Here is an 18,608-nt window from a genome sequence, read left to right on the forward strand (position 1 = left end):
CACCAGTGGGGTCTACTTGTGTGCCACAGCAGGGGTGGATGGGACTGCTCCGAGGCGGAGGGCAGACTGGGTTGCCGCCGGCCGAGCCCGTGCCCCACACCAGCCTCCCGTGCGCGGGCCTCACCCTTCCTCTGTCTCGTTGATGATGTCGCAGATCTCCATGTTGAGGGCCCAGTCCTCGCTCTGCAGGGAGCCATCTGTCGCCTTCTCTGTGGAGGAGAAACTACAAGTCACGGTGTGGGGGCACCCAGACAGACAAACTCAGCTGTGTGTGGGGCCAGGGCGGGAAGAGCCAGGGAGGAGGAGGATGACGGATGGTTTCTGGGCACCCAAGAAGGGCCACGAGGGTGCAAATGGCTACCTACCTTGTCCCGTTTTGTCATTTACTGTGTTTTCCGGCTGTACTTTATCTCTATGTTATTTTTACTTTTTAAATTATGTGAAAATGCACCAGGTATTTGCCATCTTAACCAACTTTTAGTGTATGGTTCAGCGGCATTGAATACACTCCGTGTTGGGCCGTCATCCCCGCTGCCGATTTCATCTTCTAAACCTGCAGCTCTAATGCCCCATTGTCCTCTCCCGCAGCCCTGGTACCACCGCACCACCGTCTTTTTTTTTTTTTTTAAGATTTTATTTATTTATTAGAGAGAGCGAGCGAGCACGAGCACCAGGGAGGGGAAGAGGAAGAGGGAGAAGCAGACTCCCCGCTGAGCAGAGAGCCCGATGCGGGGCTCGATCCCAGCACCCTGGGATCACAACCTGAGCCGAAGGCAGAGGCTTAATGACTAAGCTACCCAGGCATCCCTCCACTACAACCACCCCACTAGGGAGGTACAGCGATTTGCCCAAGGTCACACACTGCAATTCTGACTCCCCAGATACCTCATTACATGGACTCGTATAGTACCTGTCACTTAACTCTCACGGGGCCGGGAGAGCCACTGACCAATGAGGCGGCCTCAGCTCGGTTCAGTTCACCCATCCAATAAGTGGGGCCAGGAATCCAGCAGGCCCAGCCTTTAGGGTGCTGGTTTCTGAGATGACACTGTGGAGATGGTGTTTTGTTCCATTTTTGTAAATCAAACGTTCCTTCAATTGATTCTCTATCAACTTTTGGCAACCACTCACACAGTTCAAAATGTAAAAGGTTCCAAAGTGGCACATATTGGAGACTAAATCCATCTGCCTCCCCTACCTCAGGCCCACATCCTAAGGGCCCCACAGGACCAGTTTTCTCTTGAGCCTCCCGAGACATTACCTACGAAGCGAAGGGCCGAGTGTAGCTGAAAACTTGACTCCCTTACCAGTGGCCAGCCTGGCCTTCCCCTCTGCGCTGGCTTCTGTCTGAAGACCGGATGGACACCCACCGCCCCACAGAGCTGCCCCCACGGAGTGCAATAATGCCCGCGAGATATCTGCGTGGCTCTTGCCACGAAACAGGTGTGCAGTAAGTGCGGCGGCCCTCTTCCTTTACATTCAGGAGAAGGTCGTGTCCCATAAAATTGGCCATTTTAAAGTGTACAATCCAGCAGCACTTAGTGCTCTCACACTGCTGTGCAGTTGTGACTTCTGCCTAGTTCAGACTGGGCAGAAGCTGAGGGTAAGATGTCCGGGCCACAAAGGATCCACTCCAGATGTGCTAGAACTTGTACACGAATTTAGTAAAGTGTCAGGATATAATATCAATGCACAGAAATCAGTTGCATTTCTATACACCAACAGCAAGACAGAAGAAAGAGAAATTAAAGAGTCAATCCCATTTATAATTGCACCCAGAACGATAAGATACCTAGGAATAAATCTAACCAAAGAGGCAAAGAATCTGTACTCAGAAAACGACAGAGTACTCATGAAAGAAATTGAGGAAGACACAAAGAAATGGAAAAATATTCCATGCTCATGGGTTGGAAGAACAAATATTGTGAAAATGTCTATGGTACCTAAAGCAATCTACACATTTAATGCAATCCCTATCAAAATCTCATCCATTTTTTTCAAAGAAATGGAACAAATAATCCTAAAATTTATATGGAACCAGAAAAGACCTCGAATAGCCAAAGGAATACTGAAAAAGAAAGCCAAAGTTGGTGGCATCACAATTCCAGACTTCAAGCTCTATTACAAAGCTGTCATCATCAAGACAGTGTGGTACTGGCACAAAAACAGACACATAGATCAATGGAACAGAATAGAGAGCCCAGAAATAGACCCTCAACTCTATGTCAACTAATCTTCGACAAAGCAGGAAAGAATGTCCAATGGAAAAATGACAGTCTCTTCAACAAATGGTGTTGGGAAAATTGGACAAGCCACATGCAGAAGAATGAAACTGGACCATTTCCTTACTCCACATGCGAAAATAGACTCAAAATGGATGAAGGACCTCAATGTGAGAAAGGAATCCATCAAAATCTGAGGAGAACACAGGCAGCAACCTCTTCGACCTCAGCCGCAGCAACTTCTTCCTAGAAACATTGCCAAAGACAAGGGAAGCAAGGGCAAAAATGAACTACTGGGGCTTCATCAAGATCAAAAGCTTTTGCACAGCAAAGGAAACAGTTAACAAAACCAAAAGACACCTTGACAGAATGGGAGAAAACATTTGCAAACAACATATTAGATAAAGGGCTAGTATCTAAAATCTATAAAGAACTTACCAGGGGTGCCTGGGTGGCTCAGTGGGTTAAAGCCTCTGCTTTCAGCTCAGGTCATGATCCCAGGGTCCTGGGATCGAGCCCCGCATCGGGCTCTCTGCTCCGTGGAGAGCCTGCTTCCTCCTCTCTCTCCCTGCCTGCCTCTCTTGCCTACTTGTGACCTCTGTCTGTCAAATAAATAAATAAAATCTTAAAAAAAAAAAAAAAAAGAACTTACCAAACTCAACACCCAAAGAACAAACAATCCAATCAAGAAATGGGCAGAGGACATGAACAGAAATTCCTGCAAAGAAGACATCCAGATGGCCAAGAGACACATGAAAAAATGCTCCACATCACTCAGCATCAGGGAAATATAAATCAAAACCACAGTGAGATATCACTTCACACAGGAAATGACAGATGCTGGTGAGGATGCAGAGAAAAGGGGAACCCTCCTACACTGTTGGTGGGAATGCAAGCTAGTGCAGCCACTCTAGAAAACAGCATGGAGTTTCCTCAAAAAGTTGAAAATAGAGCTACCCTACGACCCAGCAAACACTACTGGGTATTTACCCTAAAGATACAAATGTAGTGATCGGAAGGGGCACGTGCACCCGAATGTTTATAGCAGCAATGTCCACAATAGCCAAACTATGGAAAGAACCTAGATGTCCATCAACAGATGAATGGATAAAGAAGAAGTGAGATATATATACAATGGAATACTATGCTGCCATCAAAAGAAATGAAATCTTGCCATTTGCGACAACATGGATGGGACTACAGAGTATTATGCTTAGCAAAATAAGTCATTCAGAGAAAGACAATTATCATATGATCTCCCTGATATGAGCAAGTTGAGAGGCAACATTGGGGGTTTGGGGGGTAGGAAAGGAATAAAGGAAACAAGATGGGATCGGGAGGAAGACAAACCATAAGAAACTCTTAATCTCACAAAACAAACTGAGGGTTGTGGGAGGGGGTGGTGGGGGAATGGCAGGCGGGGGGAGGGCGAGGGTAGTTGGGTTATGGATACTGGGGAAGGTATGTGCTATGGTGAGTGCTGTGAAGTGTGTAAACCTGGCGATTCACAGACCTGTACCCCGGTGCTAATAATACATTATATGTTAATAAAAAAATACTGTATTGCATATTTGTAAGTTTCTAAGAGAATAAATCTTAAAAGTTTTCATCATAGCAAAAACATTTTCATAATTATATATGACAATGGATGTTAAGTAGACCTACTGTGGTGATCATTTCACAACAGACACAAATATTTAACTGTTATGTGGTATACCTAAAACAAATATGTTACGTGTAGTTATAAACCTTCATTTTTCTTTTTTTCTTTCTCGGTTCAACATTTCCTTTCTGTCCCCTAATGGGTCTTTTTGTCTTTTCTATGATGAAATCAGCCCATTTTGGAAGCTTCTGTTCTAAATTATGGTGGTAATCAGAAAACTCTCTAAGCTTTTCTTTATACCTCAGGAGCTTTTTCTGCTTCTGAGATAAGTGACAAAGGAGTTACACAAGAGCATTTAAAATTCTTTTATGGCAGGGCCAGGTGGGTCGTGGGAGGTAGGGAGGGAAAAAATGAAAGGAGGTGGGATCGGGAGGGAGACAAACGATAAGAGACTCTTAATCTCACGAAACAAACTGAGGGTTGCTGGGGGCTGGGTAGGTAGGGAGAGGGTGGCTGGGTCATGGACATTGGGGAGGGTATGTGCTATGGTGAGTACTGTGAAATGTGTAAGCCTGACGATTCACAGACCTGTATCCCTGGGGCAAATAATACATTGTATGTTAATAAAAAAAATTTTTTTAAATTCTTTTATATTAAAAAAAAAAAGATGTCTGGGCCAGTCAGCTCCAACATTCTTGAGCTCTCAAGACCAGGGTTACTCCCCTCTGAGCTCTTCTAGAATCCATCCTCAGGCAGCCGTTTGTTTTTAAGTAGGTTTCATACCCAGTGTGGAGCCCAACACGGGGCCTAAACTCACCACCCTGAGATCAGACCTGAGCTGATATCAGGAGTCGGGAGGCTTGACTGAGCCCCCCAGGCGTCCCATTAAATAAGCTCCACCACAGCACAGACAGTCTGGTCTCTTGCTTTTTGGGGCCAATATTCTACCACACAAATCACCCCTGGCTGGCACACACTGTACCCTAGTTAGGACTCTGGGACAAGACAGGGCTGGTCAATGTGTGTGTATGTGTGCATGTGTGTGTGTGTGTGTGTGTGTGTAAAGATTTTTTATTTGACACAGAGAGAGAGAGTGCGTACAAGCAGGGGGAGCAGAGGCAGAGGCAGAGGGAGAAGCCAGCTCCCGTGGGGCAGGGAGCCCAATGTGGGACTTGATCCCAGGATCCCGGGTGAATGTTTTAAGGTTCAGGGAGTAAGACCCTGGGTGTCCTGATGCTGGGCGCTCTCCAAGTCCCCCTCCGTCACAGCCCTCTCCGCTGGCTCCCACACCTGGCCCTGCAGGCAGTGCCCCACCGGCAGGGTGCCGTCACCCATCTACCAACAGCACCCGAGGGAGCAGGCATGTGCGGCTTGCTGTCCCGCATGACTACAGCCGTCCTGCACGGGAGGCCCTTGGCTCTGTTCACACAGAGAGCTGAGGTTCTGGGGGGGGGCGAAGGGACCCTTCACTTGCTGTACAGCTCCTCCTGCATCAGGCCGGCTCTAGGCACCGGGGATGGAGGCAACGGTGGACCAGACACATGTGGTCCCCTCCCTATGGTGCCCTGAGGTGCTGAGGCGTCTTCTGAGCCCAGGCCCTGTGACCAGACAGGCAGGCCCATCCTGCAGGACCACGCGGGGGCTGGGCCGGCAGTCAGCTCCCAAAAGCTGTGGCTTCTGTGATGTCAGTTTTGAAACTGGCCTGACCTTGGTTCCACCTTAGGTCCTGCAGACAGATGGATGCTAGGGGGAGCTCAGGGCACAAGCCAGGCCGCTGGGGCATCCAGGGAGGGACCCAGTGGCAAGGTGGGGTGCTCTTCTCCCTAGACTATGGCTGGGGGAGGGGATGAAGAAGGATTCCTTTAAAAGGGCTGAAAGGTGGGCGCCTTAATGCCACAATGATGTCCTGAGTGTGGCTTCTTTGTGTCTCACTCCCCACCCTTGGGGACTCACACACTTACTGAGCCATGTGGGAAGAACTGAAGAGAGTGGAACAAGCTCCTCTCTGGGCAGAGGGAGCCAAGCTCCATTCTGGAGAGTCTGGGGGAGAGCGGCTTGTCAAGTATGTGGAACGTGCTGCTCCTTCAGAAACCACAGCTCCGCGACCCCCAGTCATGTGGGCCAGAGGACGGTCATCCCTGGCATCCGGCCACAATGCTCTGCCCACTCCGGCTCCTGACTCTATCCTACCTGATCCCTTCTCGCCTTGCCATCTGTCTCTGCCTGGCCAGCCACCGGTCTCCTCCTTGGCCTCTTCCCCAGAGGCCACTGCCTCCGCCCCTCCTGCCTTGCTCCTTTCCCTCCATGCCCCCTGCTACCCAGGGCCGACCTTTCTGAAACCTGGAAGTGACCCTGTTCCTGCCATGCCCCCAGTCCTCCGAAGGCTCCCGAACCCCAGGCCCGGCCCACACGCCCTTCCTCGGCAACCGTGCTTTAACTGCCCCGCTGGCTGCTGACATACGAACACAAGTGAATCCTCCCGATGGCACGTGGTGTGCATCACGGCCCTCATCTAGCTGACAAGGGAACGGAGATGCAGTGAGGTCCCACATTGGTCCTCGGGGGAAGGGAGCTCTGCCATCCCAGGGGCGTCCTCCTGCCCCCTCCTCCCAGATCCCTGGCTCTACCAGCAGACCTCTTTCTTCAACTAGACCCTCCTAGCGACCTCTGAAAATAAGGGACACCACTCTTCTCCTGGGGGGAGGGGGAGGATCAGCATGGTTTTAGAAGGGATTTGGGTCATTCTGGAACTGTAGGTATGCTGGTGAGGGGCAGCTGGGGTATGTATGAGGCAGAGGAAGGCCGAGGCAGGGAGTCGGGCAGGGGTGGGCAGACCCAGAGCACCAGGTCTGAGCCCGGCCCGACGGGGCTGACAGTTCTCCAGGCCCCACTGCCAGCAGAGGGCAGAGCCATGCCCAGAACAGTCTGCTAGGGGGTGGGGCGGTGGTGGGGGTGGCTGTCTGTCAGCCTAAACAGGGAAAGGAAGAGGAGGAAGTGGCAGAGGGGAGACAAGACCCACTCCGGCCATCTCAGCAGAAGAACAGTATGTCCAGAGCAGCCAACTCCCTACAGGTGTGGGGAGCGTTTTCGGACTTCCTTAATGAACATTTCCACGGGGTCGGCATACTCTATCAAAAGCAGAAATTTAAACCCACAGGAATCTGGGGATATCCGTTTTGTTTTTGTTTTCAACCACAAAAGTAACCCAGCTCGCTATTTTGGAAAGAAGGAAGAAAAATACTGGCAGTGGTGACCAGTTCCAGGAGAATGATAACCGGCTTCCCGCCCTCTGGGCAGTGGGTGGTAACCGTCCACGTTCCGGGCAGCTGTGGGGCTCCTGTCCCCAGCTCCTGAGGATGCCAGGCCCTGCAAACCCCTGCCGGGGTTCAGGCTGCGGGGCTGCCGTCTGGGGCCTGCAGCCCTGTGGCCATGGATCACGGGGCCCCGTATGCCTGTCCTCTCCGTGTCAGGCTGGGTGCAGACACCACCTTGCCAGGAAGACTCCAGAGAGGTGGCCTGGTGCGGCGGCAAGCTCATGGCAGAAGCTCTGGAGTGGGATGAGTCTAGCCATTGGTCCTAACTTGCAGCCCGCAGGCCTGCGTAGTCTCTGTTTTCTCCCCTCGGAGACCCACGGCCTGCCTTATAGGTGCTGCGACTTTTCAGCCACACAATGCATGCATGACGTCAGGCAAAGAGCAATCCCAAGTACTGCTAAGCACCGTGGCTATGACCTGGGCTGAGAGCAGGCAAGAGTGGCCCCAGAGACATGCCAGCTCTGGGCCCCTGGTCCCTGCCTGCTCACTCCCGGGAGGGCTCCAAACAGCTGAAGACAGTGGCCTCCGTGGCTTCTTCAACTGCTTTGGAGAAGTCCGCGTTTGCAGTGGCTTTGTGCCATGCACTCAAAGCCCACTGACCGTTTGCTCCCACGTCAGCCTTGAGGGGAGCGGCCTAGAGCCTTCTCCCCACCACCCTGCATGTTCCAACAGTCACCGTCACCAAGTCTGGGAATTCCAGCTGCTCAAAGCATCTCTGAGTCGTCCCCAGTTCTGTCATCACTGTGAAAGCTTTCAGTCAGGACCTGTCACCTCCCCCAGGCCTGGACGTCACCGCCACACTCTTTTCTTCAAATATAAACCCAGCTAGTATGTTCTCCCATCTAAAAACTGTCCAGGATTCCCTCATACCCTCAACTGCCTGGGGGTCAAAAACCTGAACTCTTTAGGGCAGAGAGGGACATGTGGGACTGACCTCCGCCACAGCTGGCTGTCTTCTCCTCCCTTTGGGGCCTTGTTCTTGCGTGCCTCTGGGCTTGTGCCCGGCATGCCTTTCTTCCACTCGGTCAGGCACCTGTGTCACGGGTGACGACGACAACCATCACCACCAGTAACCGGACACTCAGTATCCATACATGGACACCATGTAGGGGACTCAGCACTTGGCACAAACCCCTCACCATGCCCTTAAGAGGATGAGTAAACTAAGGAGCACAGAGAGGTCAATGACTTGTCCATGGTCACACAGCTTATACACTGCAGAGCAGAGATTCAGACTCAGCAAGGTCTGGTTACCAAATCCATACTCTTAACCACTACCTTCTGTGCCTCTAGAACATACTCAGTGCTTGCTGTCATCCAGGCACCGGGGAGATTCTGGTGAGCAAAACCAAGCAGCTCCTGCCCTCAGCACATTCACGGTCCAGTGGGACGTCACAATCGCCATCGCAAAGGTGCAAGGGATGTGACAGAAAAGACAGGGCGCTGAGCTAAGACAGGGTGTGAGATCTCACATGCCGACAGAAAGAAGGAAATGAGCCGGCTAATCCCGGCTCATCTTTTAAGGCCCAAACCCCAGTGCCAGCTCCTCAGTGTATCTGCCAACGGGGTGGACTGTGTCACTGTGACCTGGACCGTCATCCCATAGGGTGACAGTAACAGCAGGAGTAATAGCGACAAAATGACTGGCATTCACTGAACGTTAGCTTGTGCAAGCTGCTCAGGAGGCCTCCTCTCGGGTCACCTCCCCACAGTCCCTACCACGGAGGACTGGCAGCTGAGGTCCCTTGCCCAGAAGGGGAGGAGCGTGTGGCTCTGAAACCCTGTGCCTCTCACTCTGCTCGGGCCCTTCAAGGCCTTACCTCTGCTGGGCCAGAGACTAGCGGCTCCTTCGGCGTTTGTGGAAGGCCAACGGCCCTCAGACTGCCTTGCTGCTCGGTTTGGCTCTGAGTCTGGGCCCCCTCACTCCCTGCCCCACCTGCCCAGATATCACATACTGTATTTCTGCGACTGTAAGCTCCCTTCCCCCTTTCCACTTTGAACCCCTCTCATATCGGGGTGGCTCTTACAAACGATGGCCTGACAGCTCAGCTGGGCAGTTTTTTTCTTTTCATTCTCCGTGGTGTCTTAGGTTCAATGAAATGTGGCTTGTAAGCAGTGGGGGATGGCCTTACAGGCCAACGACAACCACAGACCTGTCCTCACCCTAGGCTATGACCCAGCCTGGGGCAGGCTCCAGACCTGGTGGGGAGAGGCGCAGTCGGAGTCAGCTGCCTGTGAAAAAACAAGGACGCGGCGGGTCAGCTCGAGTGTCTAACCATCTTTCCATTGGAAACACCACCCGCTCATGCCACTCGCAGGAACCAGTGATCCCTCTGCAGACTTCCTTCCAGGCTTTACTGTTAAAAAACACACACACATATATATACTTTTATATACTGGTACTGTGACTACGGCTTGTTTGTTTCTATATTTTATTTATTTAAATTTTGTTTATTTATTTGACAGAGAGAGATCACAGGCAGGCAGAATAGCAGGTAGGGGGCGGGGGGCGGGGGGGAAGCAGGCTCCCCACGGAGCAGGGAGCCCGATGCAGGGCTCCATTCCAGGACCCTGAGATTATGACCCCAGCAGAGGCTTAACCCACTGAGCCACCCAGGCGCCCGTTTGTTTGTTTTTAAATAAGAATCCTATTCCTTACCTTATGGAGATATACTGAAATATTTATGAGTGAAACGATCTGATGTTTGGAATTTGCTGTCAGTAATACCTGCCCTCTGTTCGCTTCCCTACTCCCTACCCATCCGCATCTGCCTCCATCCCCTGCCTAGTGCCCCTTAGCCTACTCCCCCACCCTTCTACTTGCTTTCTCTTCACCTTCTTCGGGCCCATCTCCCTCACATGCACCTCTTTGCCCTCCCATGACATTCTTGGAGCCGTATTATCTGTCCCTCTGTGGCAGGTGCTAGAGAGGCAAAGATGACCAGAACCCTGGTCCTAAAGTGGTCACGGATAACAGCTGGACAAATGCTTTCAGAGCTAAGTGACATGGCTGAGGCCAGCTCGGGGTGCTGGAGAGCCAGGAGACAAGGCTGAACACCCGCAGAGGGAATAGGGAAGGTCTGAGCTGAGCACAGAGCACAAGGTGCCGGGCTGGGCAGCGGGGAAAGGAGGTTCTCGGGAGAGCAAAGGCACTTGCTGAATGAATGAATTGATGACGAGTCATGGAGGATGCTGGGAAGAAGAGGAGAAAGAGGGGCTCGCAGGCCAGTCTCAGGCACTGGGGACAAGTGACCCGAGAGAGGGAGAAAATCCCAGGGGGAGGGAGGCAGCCGGAGGAGAAAGGCGAGGCTGCTGAGATAGAGGGAAGTAAGCCAGCGGCCCAGGATGGCCCATCCCCAAAGCAGGCACGGACCTGTGCCAAGACCCACAGTGGCGGAGTCTGTGCAGTCTACCCAGCAGCCATCCTCCCTTCCCCGCTCAGGACACCAGTACTGTTCCCCTTTGCAGCACCTGCTCCAGAAATGGGCAAGCCACCCTGTTCTGGTCCCTGTGGCGAAGAGGGCTGTCTTCTAGACTGTGGTGGGGAGACGCATCCTTCTGGAACACAGAGGCACAACTCAGGGAGGAGGAAAGCCTTTTCTCCCCCTTCTCCTTCTTTCCTCTCTTCTGGGAGGCTAGCAAGGGAACGTGGTGCCTGCAGTTTTGAGCCCAGGTAGTGACAAGCTCAGGACAAACACCTTGGATGTTTAAAGACACTGTTGAACACCCCAACCCTGCAACTTCAAACCAAACTCGGCTGTGGGACCTGAGCTAAGCTGGGCCGCCCCAGGGTTTGGCAGGCAGGACTCAGGGTGGAGACCCAACCCAGGCCTTCTGTCCACACCCCGTGGTCCTGCTCCTTCCGGGCTCTGTGCTGTGAGCGGGCCCACCTTCTAGGAATGTGCTCCTGCCTGTCTCCCGACCTTAAATCGTGCTCCTGAGTCCAGCTCAAGGTCAGCTCACCACGTGGGGCCTGCCTGGACCCACTGGAGGGCGGGCTCCTTCCCTCCTGGGGCCAACAGCATTTTCACAGGCCCCAACTGTTAAATTCTGCTTGTTGGGGCTGTTGAAAGAACTGCAGAATTGATTTCTTTGTTTTTGTCTCTCCCATTAGGCATGTGAGCTCAAGGGTGGAGATTATCACCGCTCAGGAATTCGGTACATCAGAAGAGACCCGGCCCCTGATAAACCTGTGGTTCATGTTTCTGAATAACTAACTGAATGAAGGATGAGGTCACATACACCTGGATAATAAACCTTTGTCACACTTTAATTTAAATGTAATACTCCCACCCTTCTGCCTCCATTGATCCCTTAGAAGCTATTGTGTAGAATCTAATCTTTCTCCCAATTGGCAGTCCTTTGACTACTTTTTTTTTTTTTAAGATTTTATTTATTTATTTATATGACAGACAGAGATCACAAGTAGGCAGAGAGGCAGGCAGAGAGAGAGGAGGAAGCAGGCTCCCTGCTGAGCAGAGAGCCTGATGCGGGGCTCCATCCCAGGACCCTGAGATCATGACCTGAGCCGAAGGCAGAGGCTTTAACCCACTGAGCCACCCAGGCGCCCTTTTGACTACTTTTTGAAAAGATTTATTTGTGGGGGCCTGGGTGGCTCAGTTGGTTAGGCAACTGCCTTCGGCTCAAGTCATGATCCCAGGATCCTGGGATCGGGTTCCATGTCAGGCTGCCTGCTTCTCCCTCTCTCTCTGCATGCTTCTCTGCCTGCTTGTGCTCTCTCTCTGTCAAATAAAGAAATAAAATCTTAAAAAAAAAAAAAGATTTGTTTTAGAGAGTGAGCTCGGTGCCTGAGCAGGGGGAGGGGCCGAGGGAAGGAGAGGGAGACTCTCCAGCAAACTCTGAGGAGCCCAATGCGGGGCTCGATCTCACGACCCTGAGATCATGACCTGAGCCAAAATCAACAGCCGGAGACTTAACCAACTGAGACACCCAGGTGCCTCTCCTTTGAATATTTTTAAAAAGTACCATGTCCCCCCTTAATCTGTCCTCTACACTAACTTCTTCAGTTCCTGTGACCGTGCCATCCCAGACGTGATCTCTAGAGCCCTGCTATTCTGACCGATCCCACTGGGGTGCAGGCCAGCTCAGCAGTCCTTCTGGAAATGCAGCAAGCGAACTCACTCAGCTGCCCACACTGGATACTGTATTTGTATTAACATGTTCTATGACTTTGTTAGATATTTATTAATTCCACCCTGTGGAGCTGACTCCTACAGAATTTGTCCTTGTGGAAGGCCCTCACTCTCCACCGGCTACAGCTTTTCTAGTCTCCCCTGCAGCTAGAAGTGGCCAGGTGACGCAGGTCTAGCCAGCTTCTGAGCAAGATTCTGCTCCCGTGCTAAGAGGGGCGGGGTGGCTGGCCCGTTCACCTGAGCCTCCTGCCACACAGGGAAAACTGACAAGCATGAGGATGAAACCAATATGCTAATGGGGGTGGGGTGGGGTGGGGGAGAACTACAGAAAGAGCCATTACAAACAAAATCATTCTAGATGGATTCAGACATTTTTACTCAAAAGGAAACCCAGCACCCTCCTTTCAATTCTAAGGGGAAGCAATGAGGTGAAAAAGTTACAAGAGTGGGATCTGGACAAAGACGAATCCCACTTTAAGTCGTGACTCACAGGCTGTGGGACCCCAAATGAATTCCCCCTTTTTAAAAAGAGTATTTATTCATTTATTTACTAATTAGTAAACTCTACCCCTGACGTGGGCTCGAACTCATGACCCTAAGATCAAGTGTTGCCTGCACTACCGACTGAGCCAGCCAGGCGCCCCCATCCTGACTGAATTCCTTAAACTCTCTGTACCTCAGTTTGTCCCCTGCAGAATGGGGGATAAAGTCAACAGTCACCTTCCAGGGCCTTGTGAGGAGGAAATAAGAGAATGCATTTCAAGTGCTGAGTATCCTGCCTCACGCACACTGATCATGAAAACAAATGTTATCGATTACCAAAATACCAATAAAAAAAGTTTGAAAATTTCAAGCACTCCAAAAAATAGATTTTTTTTTTTTTTAAGTAGGCTCCACATCCAGCATGGAGCCCAACATGGGGCTTGAACTCATGACCCTGAGAGCAAGACTGGCGCTGAGATCAAGAGATGGATGCTTAACCGACTGAGCCACCCAGGCGCCCCAAACAAATTAGATTTTTATTTTTATTTTTATTTATTTATTTATTTTTTTAAAAAGATTTTATTTATTTATTTGAGAGACAGTGAGAGAGAGCATGAGCGAGGAGAAGGTCAGAGAGAGAAGCAGACTCCCCGTGGAGCTGGGAGCCCGATGCGGGACTCGATCCCGGGACTCCAGGATCATGACCTGAGCCGAAGGCAGTCGTCCAACCAACTGAGCCACCCAGGCGTCCCACAAATTAGATTTTTAAATCACATACGTAGAGAAGCCATTTCTTCTCGGCCAGCAAACTGTCTCAAGGCCTACGCCCCAAATGAACAAGTCTCTCCAGACCCAGCATGGAAAGTTCTACCAGTTTCCTAAGCTGCTGAGCCGTCCTTCCTCAAAACGCTGGCTCCCTCTCTCCTGCCATTCTGTAACCACAGGCCACAAGAGGAACTCTAAATACCTTACTGAGGGCATTACTTCTGCAACCCACAATTTTGAAGTTCACGTAGCTAACTATAGCTGCTAACTGAAGAACAGCTTCAGTTACGAGGAAGACGGTTTGGTAAAACTGTCCGGGTAAGAAGGAGCAAGACCGTGAAAGCAGAAGTGTGACATGGCTGGCCAAGGTGCCTGTGACATTCTTTTCCCTTCTGTGAGTATAAAAGACGTTACTGACGTTACTGACAACACCCTCTCCCCTCCCTCAGTCCTTTTTCTCATCTCTCTTTACCTACTGAGAGAAATTCATTTTACTGGATTGGCTCCTGTGAGTGTGGAGGCTTGGCAAGTTCAAAGTCTGCAGGACAGGCCAGCAGGCTGGACACCCAGGGAACAAAGGCAGCTCGAGTCCAAAGGCTGTCTGCTGGTGGAATTCTCTCATCTGGGGAGGCCAGCCTTTCTTCTATTAAAACCGTCATTTTGTTAGACGAGGCCCACCCACACTATGGAGAATAATCTGCTTTACTCAAAGTCTACTGACCTCATTTGGAAAAATACCTTCACAGAAACATCTAGAATAATGTTTGACCAAATATCTGTGGATACCATGGCCCAGCCAAGTTGACATATAAAGTTAACCACCCCAGAGTTTATACCACATCAACGCAAACAAGTTGCCATTGTGTAGGGGACACCTCTGTCACTTCTTAGATTCTGTGGGTCTGAGCCTCATGTAGTCCGGAGGATTCTGTTCTCTCCTCCTCTCACCCTCATCCCTGGCTCTTCCCTCCCTCCTCCACCTCCTCTACCTCCTCCATCAGGAGCAAAGCCCAGCTCCTCACCATGGATCTTACAAGGCAGTTTGGCTCTCCCTAGTGCTTTTCAGTGTGCTTCCCCATGTTTGCGGAGGCAGGAGTCTCTCAAAGCTTTTGTCATTTGCCTGGGGGACACACAGAAAGGGCGGGGAAAGGGCAGAGCTGGTACTGACACCAGATCTTCTGAGGCAGGATCCAAGTTCTGACCTTGTTCAGACTGCTGTCATCAGAGTGACCAATAGCACTACACAGCATACATTAGGTGGGTTCAGGGGCAATCGTGGACATTTTTAGAGGTGCACAGTTACTTTAATGTGGAAGAGAAAAATAAATATGAATTCCTTCATGATTTCTCGGATAGAATTACACAGGATGAGGTCATATTATAAATGGCGAGCCTGGGGCACCTGCGTGGCTCAGTGCATTGAAGTCTCTGCTCAGGTCGTGGTCTCGGGGTCCTGGGATCGAGCCCCACATCGGGCTCTCTCTGCTCAGCGGGGAGCCTGCTTCCCCCCACCCTGCCTGCTGCTCTGCCTACTTGTGATCTCTCCCTCTCTCTGTCAAAAAAAAAAAAATCTTAAAAGTAGCGAGCCAATAAAAGGAAAACGCTATGAAAATAAAATGAAAGGTGACACAGGGCAGACATAAATCACAAAGGTGGTGCATGAGGGATAGAAGTGCGTGGAGTGCTGGCCTAGACATAGACCTCCTTGGTAAGGTGGTAAAGAGTTAACTTGTCCTGCATCCCGTTTCTCATGGGAGGGGAGGGGGGGTGGCCCCATGCTAATTAGAAGACACAGAAGATTTTGTTTGTTTGGGTTCTTTTCTAAAACCAGAAGAGCGGAAATCCGGCACTTTACTCTTATTTCTTTGAGCTCAGTGAGGGAATAAAACCTATTCACCAGTTCTCTCCCCAGGGTCAGGCAGAGGCCTTAATTCCCAAGGAAGAATGGGATCCACCCCACAGCCTGAAACCCGACCTATGAAGGTGGCTGCCGTCAGCCAGTGACTGCTCATTGCCCAGGGACAGCACGGCCAACAAAGGAGCTGCACTAGAGCCACAGCCCTGGGTTGATACCTTGGCTCTGCCACGAATTTACACTATGCCCCAGCAACGCCAGTAAAGAAATCGCAGCAGCTAACAGCTACGGACCCTTACTGTCTGGCAGGCATGGGGCTGCGTGCCACCCAACACGGCCAAACGGCAAACCCGAGGGATATTGTGTAAAACATTCTTATTTTACAGATGTGAAACTGAAGGCCATGGAGGTTCTGTAACTCGCCCCAGGTAACAAAGCTGGTGGAGGCTGAGCCAGGACTCAGACCATTCGGTGGCACTCAAGGGCTCATCCTGGATGCCTAACCACGCGCACCATACAGTCGTTTGACCCAAAGCCCTTTCTAGACATTGTTCCCTGTTGTCATCCAGACAGAGACGTGGACTAAGTTGGCTCCAGCACTTAGAGATCAGGGACTCAGAGCTTTAAGACCTGAAGCCCCCCCTGCAGCTGGGCACACTGTGGGAAATAGGAGGGATTCAGACTTGGGAGGCCCAGGACAGGAACATCTTTAGGCATTCATGACGTGGGGTTCTCCGGGACCCTACTCTGGGGAACACTGCCTTTCATCACTCTACATCTGGCGAGCTGGTCTGATCCAGGTCAGTGAACCATGAACGCATGGGGCCAGTTAAGTCTGCTTTTGTATGGCCCACAAGTTAACAATGGTTTTCACATTTTTAAATGGCTGAAAACAAATCCAAAGAGTATTACTTCATGACATATGAAAACGATATGAAATTCACATTTTAGTGCCCACAATCTGACTGGAACACAGCCATGCCTATTCGCCTGCACATGGTCTATGCTGCTTTTCTGTTACAATGGCAGAGCTCAGTGGTCACAACAGAGTCCACAGGCCCACAGAACTGTAGACATTTACTTTCCAGCCCCTTCCAGAAAGTTTGTGAATCCTGGGCTAGTTGCTCCTGGCAGCCACTGCGGGAATCCTCCTGACAGCCTCCCTCCCTCTGGCCTCTACCTTCACCCTCCGGCAGTGGGGAGCGAGCAGCAGCAATGCAAGGGGTGAGGGCTGCGTGTGCAGACCCCGAGTTCCACTCCACTGACGTCGTTCTCTGCCCTCCAAGTCTACGGAGCCGTTCTACCACTCCTCTCCAGGCCATTAGTTCCTTTCTTCCCTCCAGTGCCTGCCCTTCCCTGTCCTTATCTGTCCCCTTGGCTGTTCCTCCTTGGTAGAGGGAGAACGGTGGTAGCATGTTGCAGACAAGCTATGGGCAATGGTGAGGGGACATGCCACAGTTAGGAGTGGAACTGGAGCTGGGCCCAGGTCTCCTGCCTCCCAGTTTGCTGTTGCCTCGACATTGCTTGAGCAGCGAGTCTGGCTTCCAGGTCATCTCTCCCAAAATGGCCCTCCAGAAGGCCGTAGGTGTTCTCTCTACTAACACCTGGGGTCCCCCCTCTACGATTCCTTCCTGTAGCTCCCCTGGCTTGGCCTTTGTGGATCCAAGGGTAGCTCTGCCTGCCTTCTTCCCCTCTCCCGTCCATCCCGGGACTCGACTTAGGCTCGGAGATCCCTGGCATGTCCAGCTACCACCACCTCCAGCCCAAGCACTGGGGGCTGGTCCTCGGGGACAACCAATGTTGACAGCGTCTGGTGCATGCGGCGTGCTTTCTGAGTCAGCTGGGTCTCTGACTCTAAGTGCCAGGGAGGAGCTGACTGTCAGAAATGGGCAATGGGCTTCTTGGGTTGCCTTCTGACATCTGTCTATAAAACAACCCATAGGATCTGTCCTTTGGGGATACCGGAAAGGGTTTTAAAATCCTTGCAAGGAGAGAGCTGTGTCAACACCACTTCATACTAATGATCTGGAATCCTTTCATCCACAGGCTGCTGCTCCGGAAGCTCTCCTACTGAATGATAAGGCTGAGTGACCCAGCAATGCGCACAGACTCACGTAGGTCCTAATCAGCAAAGCTAACCTGTGGGTAGAGCAGTAACTGTGGCACTTGGAGGGCTGGACTAATATAAATTCCGAATATGCACTGATCAGCCAGATACAGCCTGGTGAGGGGTAGGAGAGGACGGGGCTCTGGATCCTGACCCCAAGCAACTGTGAAATGCTATGTTCCCTCACACTTACTTTTGTGAAATGGAAAAAAATAGCAAAACCTTACAGTATCACTGTGAATGTTTTGTTTTATGTTTTTAAAAGATTTTATTTATTTATTTGACCCAGAGAGAGAGAGAGAGAGAGAGAGTGACCCCAAGCAGGGGGAGTGGCTGGCAGAGGGAGAAGCAGCAGGCTCCCCACAGAGCAGGGGGAGCCCAATGTGGGACTTGAACCCAGGACCCCAGGATCATGACCTGAACTGAAGCCAGTTGCTTAACCAACTGTTAATAACCATGTTAATCACCAGACATGGTCCCTGGTGCATGGTAATTGCTCCCAAGATGTTATTCTTTTTCTCCTTTCTTCCCTCCTACTATGGGGCCAGGGGCCATGCCAGGTGGCATAGGTCCTGACCAGTGAGGTCCAGTCCTTGCCCTCAGGAAATTTAGTCTAGCTGGGGAGACACAGACACACAAGTACTACAGCATGGGCCACTGCTCTGTTAGCGTGTGATGGTGAAAATTATAAACACAATGATGAGGACAGCAAGAGCTAATGTTTCCTGCGCACTCACAATGTGCCAGGCGCTCTTGGGGGGAGAGGGAATGGCCTTCTTCATTCTCACCACCACCCGGAGAGGTGGCATTGGAGCCTCAGAGCTCAAAGGCAGAGAGTGAGAAAGCCCAAGGAGTGGGGGAGATGCAAGGGCACGAAAACAATGGCTGGATCTGAAGCGGTCAGCAAAGGAGGAGGTGACAATGCCTGAGCATTGAAGGAGGCACACTGGAGCAAGCCCCTGGGCAGAGGGAGCGACAAACACCAAGGTGCTTGGGTGCATGGGTGGATGAGGGCTTTGTGAGTTGAGTGACACTCACCCCTGATAAGCATCACCGGCACTCGCTGTGCTCAGGGATGTCACCTCTACATGGCCCTATTCGCAAAA

At 51.3% G+C, this 18,608-nt stretch overlaps 1 protein-coding gene across 1 annotated transcript in view; it reads right to left on the bottom strand.

Moving 5' to 3' along the window:
- LOC111157636 (target of myb1 membrane trafficking protein) overlaps positions 1-18,608 on the bottom strand; it is a 43,223-nt gene that overhangs the window by 22,148 nt on the left and 2,467 nt on the right. Inside the window, exon 2 of the mRNA XM_022519228.1 lies at positions 125-209. Within this exon, the coding sequence (XP_022374936.1) occupies positions 125-209 (85 nt within the window). The remainder of the gene's footprint in view (positions 1-124; positions 210-18,608) is intronic.

This window comes from Enhydra lutris, unplaced genomic scaffold (genome assembly GCF_002288905.1).
Source record: "Enhydra lutris kenyoni isolate GAN:26980312 unplaced genomic scaffold, ASM228890v2 scaffoldscaffold55, whole genome shotgun sequence".
Lineage (NCBI taxonomy): Eukaryota > Metazoa > Chordata > Mammalia > Carnivora > Mustelidae > Enhydra > Enhydra lutris.